At 32.7% G+C, this 7,180-nt stretch overlaps 1 protein-coding gene across 2 annotated transcripts in view; it reads right to left on the bottom strand.

The window, feature by feature from the left end:
• ITGAV (integrin, alpha V) overlaps window positions 1-7,180 on the bottom strand; it is an 87,878-nt gene that overhangs the window by 27,296 nt on the left and 53,402 nt on the right. For both annotated transcript variants that reach the window (XM_012663651.1, XM_012663652.1), the window contains exons 14-17: window positions 6,904-6,949; window positions 5,148-5,255; window positions 3,401-3,459; window positions 1,714-1,868 (exon numbers count right to left, since the gene is read on the bottom strand). In XM_012663651.1, coding sequence (XP_012519105.1) covers window positions 1,714-1,868; window positions 3,401-3,459; window positions 5,148-5,255; window positions 6,904-6,949 — 368 coding nt within the window. The remainder of the gene's footprint in view (window positions 1-1,713; window positions 1,869-3,400; window positions 3,460-5,147; window positions 5,256-6,903; window positions 6,950-7,180) is intronic.

Genomic DNA, 7,180 nt, shown 5'->3' with positions numbered 1-7,180 from the left:
TTACAGGCGTGAGCCACCACACCTGGCCTATTTATCTTTTTAAATAAACTGCTAGGATTTAGTTTGCTTATAATGGTTTAGTAATTTTGCATTAATTGTAAGACTGGAATGAAATTCTCCCTTCTGGTACTATCCTTCACCAGTCCAGGTATCAATTACACTAGCTTCACAGAATGACTCTGAAATGTTTTCTGGTTTTCTGTTTTTTAAAAGAGTTTGTTTAAAATTGGAATGTCTTGTTCTTGAATGTGTGGTAGATACTAGCCTATAAAACCATTTGGTCTTATGTTTCCTGTGTGTTAAGATTAAAACTGCCAATTCAATTTTTTATGTGGTTAGAGAATTATTTAGGTTTTCTATTTCTTCTTATTGTGTTATGTTTTTCTAAGAATTTCCCTGTTTTGTCTAATTTTTCCTATGTATTGGCACAAGGTTATTCATAATATTCTGTTCCTTTAATCCCTCCCTTATCTATAGTTATATCCTTTTTCAATTCCTAATTTTGTGGGGTTTTTGTTCTTTACTTCATTTTTTCTTATCTTTCATTTAAGTTAAATAGCATTTAAGGATATACATTTACCTTTGCATTCTGCTTCTTTGACATCCCATGTACTTTGATATATTTTCCTTATGATTCAGTTTTAAGTAAATATCCATTATGATCTCATTTTAGATCCATAAGTTATTTAAAATCATATTTTCCAATTCCCAATTGATTTTTTCGTTATGGATTTCCAACAACTGCATTGTGATTATATAGCATTTTTATAACACTTTTTTGAAATTCGTTTAGAATTTCTTTATAGCCTGTGCATGGTCAATTTTCATATTCTCTAATTGTTGGGTGCTGGGTTCTATTAAATCAAGCTTGTTAACTATTGTGTTTTCTAAATCTTTACTGATGTTTTTGTCTTCTTTTAAAAAATTTCATTCTTTATTTCCTTAAACATTTTATATAAATTTATTCTCTGTAACTGAAAATTCCATTATTTAAGCCTCTGCAGGTCTAAAATCTGTTTTTTCATCTAGTGGCTTGTTTCCTTGTATGTTTGGTACTTTTTTTTTTTTGAAATGAATTCATATTTGATTGAACTTAATTTGTGGAAATCTTGGGGCCTATATTGAATTGCTCTCCTCCAGAGAGGCTTTGCATTCCCTCTTGCTAGAACCGGGGTACACTTCTGTCCTGAGAACACATTAGCCTCATGCCAATGTCTGGGCCTAACGCAAGAGGAGTCTCAGGTTGAGACCACCGGCTTGAGGAAGGTGAGTCTGCGTCCCTGTGCTGGTGTCTGCAATTACTGCTCACCCTCTCCCCAGGCTCTATCCTTTGCCAGCAACTCTGGCTGACACACGATTGCTTACAACTCACAATTCAGATTTAGCCACTGGTGTTTTTTAGTTGACTGCTTATTTTTTGGGAGCCTGGAGATTTCTCTTAATGTCTTGCCAGTTCAACATTATTTAAGAAATATGTTTGTCATAATTCTTTCAGCAGTATTGTTGTAGAAAGGCCATTTGGAATATCTAGTCTGCCAGCCTAAGTCCATTACTCAGATTTGACACTTTAAAAAGCTGAATTTCTTCAAGTGCATTTTTCTGTGCTTTTCCTTTTGATTTAATACCAATTTACAGAAAGTGAAAGTCATTTAGATGAAAAAGAAAAAATAGTGATGAAAAGCACCAATATTGCAGCAGAAAAGTATCTCTTACCCGCAGATATGCTATTAGTTCCTCACACTGCATCTGTCCCCCTCTTGAAATAGTCATATTCTTGGAGTGACCTGGGGACCTGTTATGGAGAAACAGTGCTCGTCGAATTGCTCCCTTTTGCTTGAGTTTATCCAAAAGAAGCTCCACCTGGAAGTCTATACAAACCAAAGGATTTATAACCAACATATTCTTTATGGACACCTATCTGTCCTAGAGTTTTCATGTAAACAGAGATATTTATTCCTTAGGAAGTAATTTGCTTCTAATTCATTAAAAATGTCTATACATTGTAGTGACTATGCATAAATATTTAATCATGGTTAAATAATTAATCTAATAATTCCCAAAGGAATATCATACATAATTCCAAATAATGATATAAGTAAAACAATAATCAGGCAGAGGAGAAATTTTGTCTTTTAAGTCAAAAGGAGAAAGTCCAGAGGTGAAACACATGAATTAAGGTTTCCACCATTAACCCAAGTAGCAAGACTCTTGCTGATTTTGATTAAGAAGTATATACTGATATGCACCCATACTATTAAATACTGTGCTGAATGAACAGTGTGCATCACTTGCAACTCTTGCTTCTCATGAAGTTATTGTATCAAATTGTCAGATAAATATACCCCTCAGGAAGCAAGTGACCAAATAGAGTTAAATAGGTCAAGAATCATCTTAAAATGAACATGCCACCAGTAGTACGAAGCATAGTTACTAGGATTATTGCCTTCCAAGATTCAGTTCTTTAAGTAGTTTCTTAAAAAGAGATAAGAGTAAAAATCTTTAAAACCATAAGTTTCTCTAAATATTGACCTTCATTTCAAATTTAGATGAAAAGCCAGGGTAATTTTGCTTTATATTCTGTTCTACCCGGCCACAATGCCCTCCTTGAGGTTTCTCAAACACCACGCACGTCCTGCTTCAGGCCTCCTGAACTGCCACTCTTCTATGGGAAATAGTCCTCCACACGTCCCACGGCTCCCTCATTTCCTTCCGGCCTCTACTGAAAAGTTATCTTTCCAGGAGACCTTGCTCGGCTGCCCTGTGTAAACTCTCACACACAAACACACACCCAACAGTTTCGAGTCATCTTCTCTGCTTTATTATTACTCATAAGTACTTGCAACTATCTTACATACTGACAGATCTTGGCAATAATTATTTAACACTCCTACCTTGCTCTCAGGACCACATCAACCAATTTAAGAAAGGAAGAGTAGAGTCTGCTGTGTCGATTAAATTTAGTAACCAAACTTTTTCTCCTTCTCCTCACTATTTCTAAACTGCCTCTACTCCTGAGATTGCTGGAAGACATGAAATGTCTTCCCCAAGACATGAAATATAAACTTCTCAGTAGATCATCTACTTATAAATATGATCCTCATATTTCCTGTACAAGTCATTTACCTCACATTGGTAACCATTTAACCTTATAAAGGTCATATGTTTAACATTCTGTGGGTTATTTCACTTACAATGTCCATAAAATAAATGTATTGTTTCTAAATTGGCTTAAGAATTACCAAACAAAGTAATAATGTTGCGATCTTAAATGTCTTTAAGCATAAACATTCCAATAAAAAACGACAACAATTTGAGTAATTATTCAACTATCCTAAAATATTTTTTAGGTGCTGTATATGCAGCATCATTAAAATAACAGGATTTTCCATAGAACACTTACTAAGTTTCCTGGGAAGTGCTCCTTTGCCATCTGCCTTTAAGCAGAACCTGACATTAAAACTGTGGGAAAATAAAAAATATATAAATCCAAAGATCCAGTTTAGACATATCTTTGAATACTTTTCTAATACATAGTTTATAGTGTAAAGTCTTGTATCTTTCTTCATGTCTTAATATTATTCTTAAAACATGAAATTACACACACTAATCGAATTCATCCTTCAGTAATTTAAGCACATTTCCTTTCATGGTACCTTAATGAGAAAAAGAAAAAGAATTTCTATAACTCCTCTCAAGTTTATAGAACCCGTTGATAAATCTAAATGAGGAAAATGACAGTTCAGATTTAAAATACTGATTCATTTAATAAAGGATCCACCAAAAATTCCTTTAATTAGCAAACTCCTCTAGAGAAGTGTTTTCCATAATTTATTAACAAGTTATAAAATCAGTTTAATGGGTTGTATCTAGCATCTTAAAAAAACAAATTAAATAAATAAAATTGACTTAAGCATCAAGGGTAAGTATGATTTCACAAAACTTTTATTTTAATTACATATATGTGTTTACTGGAATTATAATGCAAAATGTATTTCTTACTATATGCCATAGTCGAAAATCACATGGAAGCAAGTTCTATGCTTTCATATGCTGTAGTTAGTGCATATGAAGCCTTTGAATTATTAGCATAATTATAAGCATATTATTGGCAACCTCGCAGAGACATGCAGGGTGAGTGAAGGATAGAAAGGCAGTAAAATTTAACACCAAAATCTTGAAAACAACTTCATTGCCAATCAATAATAACAAAGAGAACAAATCTTACTGAATTTTAATGTGACCTAATATAAATTAAAATTTCACAATTTTAATAACTATAATAATAATTTTAAAACAACTCAAAAATAATGCAAAAATAATTAGGAAAACTATCTGATTAGCTCTTTTGAAATAAAATTTTCCTAGCTACCAATCATTCTCCCCTGCATCTGTAAGCTTCGCAATTTTTCTGTGTAAGCATTTCCCAAAGTGGGTTACTCGTGGTGATTTTAATAGTATATGATGGGTCAAGATTTTTCATTAGTTTGATAGTTATTTTGACATGTATGAGAAAGATACTGGTTTCTACATTTTATTTTTAAATATTTTGAAGGAAAGCATGAGTCAATTTAAAGAAAATCTTAAGAAAATTATACAGGTAGAATGAAAATAGAGCAAAACTCATGAAATTAGCATACAAATGATGAAGACTAGAGAAAGAATGGACTAGAGAAGAATTCCAATATTGAATTTGTGAAAAAATATTATATTTTTCCTTGGAAACTAAAGGAACAAATAGAAGACCAAAATATTAGAGCAAAATAATTTTTTTCATACAGCTGTTCACAGATATTAAATCTGAAAAGAACATATCTTTTAAAATGTTAAATGTTCATGAGCCTGTTTAGAATTAAATATAAATGAATTCTGAGATCTTATTAGCTTTTCCTTCTTTTTGAAAATATTCATTAACCATGCATAATTATTTAAAAATTAATTTTATATTAGTTTATAGAGTATTTCTAGAACCTTCTAGATATCTTCTTTGGAGCACTATTTCAACAATCCAACTTATGACATGAAAATAGAATATACCCATAGAAACTGTTTTAGCAGTATTTCAGCCCTACTGCCTTCATTTCCAATTATTCTTACAATGATTGAACAAATAATCACAATAATAACTATTACTAAACAAATACCCTTACCAGGAAACTTTGAGAGCTGTCCCAGGCAGTGGGCAGGTTTTATTGTCTTGATTTAAAATGCTAGGGTACACTTCAAGGCCAGCATTTACAGTGATAACTGGTCTGGCCCTAGGGAAAAAAAAGAAGAAGAAAAAAAAAGTTATTTAAAATGTTAGACTGATTCTAAGCACTTTAGGTTCATATTCACTGCACGCATAGTACAATGTCTACTAAAGCATTGTCTGTAATAGTAAGAACAGGAACAACCTAAATGGAGATGACCAACTGGCGCAATTTGCCCAGAACTGTCCTAATTTTAGCACTGAAAGTCCTACGTCCCGGGAAATTGCTCAGTTCCAGGCAAAGTGGGACAATTGGTCAGCCTGTCTGAATTCAGTCCATCAAAGCAGAATGGTTCCACAAGTTATGGGATATCTACTTAATGCAGTGCATTACAGTGGGGAAAATGTGCACTGTAAATCCATCTGTGCTGATATGGGGTGATCTCTAAAATATATACAAAATGCAATTTTAGTAGGAGAGAAAAAAAAGCCCACTATGTACAAAGAATGCCTGTAGACAGAAAGACATACACATAATTTTTTAATGCACAGAATATCTCCGGTAGAATATACTAATAAATTAGTAATTGGTATGAGAGAAAATATATTTATTGTATGCTCCTTTTGTATTGTTTGAATTTTTACCACGGGCATGTACTACTTCCTTAACAGCAGTTTTAAGAAACTAAAACAATAAATTAAAATAAATATAGTTTTCCAAAGTTCAGATACACAGGTTTAAATCCTGTACAAAAATACAGGAGGTTTACGTCAATGTGCCTGTCTCAAAAATGATAAATCCCTGAAATCTGTTAAGTGCACATGTTGCCCCATAGCTATAATTAAATTGATCTACCATAAACTCTATTACACAGCACCAATGTTAGCTTTACTGCCGTGTATAAACTCAGCCCACAGAAGTGTAAACTTCTTAATCTTCTTGGGATGCCAGCTGATATTCTAAGGCATGAGGAATTGATAAAATACAGAGAATAACTGAGAACCTGTATGAAGCTGGGAAACAGAGACACATGAATTCATACATGTTGCTTTAATAAAAATTTTCATTTTGGGATTCATGCATTACATACTGCCCTTATGGTCACAGAATACTGAGGCACAAGCACCAAGTTAACTTCATGCCTCTTATAGGAAAATGTAAACCCATATAAATTTTAAAGAGAGATTTAAAAAAACAGAAGAATACCTTTGAACATAATTTAAAGACAAAGGGAAAATTCTGAATGCTTTTCTAAATAAAAAAATCTACAACTCTCTCTTCTTTGGAACCTCCTTGTACAAATACTATTTGTATAGTTAAATAGAAGGAATAAGTTCTAGTGTTCAATAGCACAGTAGAGTGACTATGGTTAAAAATAATTTATTGCATATTTCAGAATATCTAGAGGAGAGAATTTTGAATGTTCCCAACACAAAGAAATGACAAATGTTTGAAGTGATGGATATCCTAATTACCCTGATTTGATCATTAAACATTGTATGTATGTATTGAAGTATCATTTGTACCCCATGAATATGTACTATTATTATGTATCATTAAAAAAATACTATTTGCCTGTAGCAAATCTTGAATAAGAACAAATTTTATCATTGCTTCAAGAAAATTAAACTGATATTCAAACCCTGGTACTTCACTAAAAAACTTTCAAATAATTCAGAATATTTCTATATTACAAGATATAAAACATGCTCACCTGTACAAGACAGCTCTATCTACACCAAATGCTCCTACAATTAAGTCTTAAGAGAGAGTGAAAAAACATGTTAATAGCAATAATGGTTTTTAAAATTTATATAACATTCTATAAAACTTTAAATTCACATAAAAAGATTTAAGGGCGGGCGTGGTGGCTCACGCCTGTAATCCTAGCACTCCGGGAGGCTGAGGTGGGCGGATTGTTTGAGCTCAGGAGTTCGAAACCAGCCTGAGCAAGAGCGAGACCCCGTCTCTACTAAAAATAGAAAGAAATT

The sequence above is a fragment of the Propithecus coquereli genome, unplaced genomic scaffold (genome assembly GCF_000956105.1).
Source record: "Propithecus coquereli isolate 6110/MARCELLA unplaced genomic scaffold, Pcoq_1.0 Scaffold82, whole genome shotgun sequence".
NCBI classification, from domain to species: Eukaryota; Metazoa; Chordata; class Mammalia; order Primates; family Indriidae; genus Propithecus; species Propithecus coquereli.
Note: the sequence above shows the minus strand (reverse complement) of the source record. Positions and strands in the feature narration are given on the sequence as shown.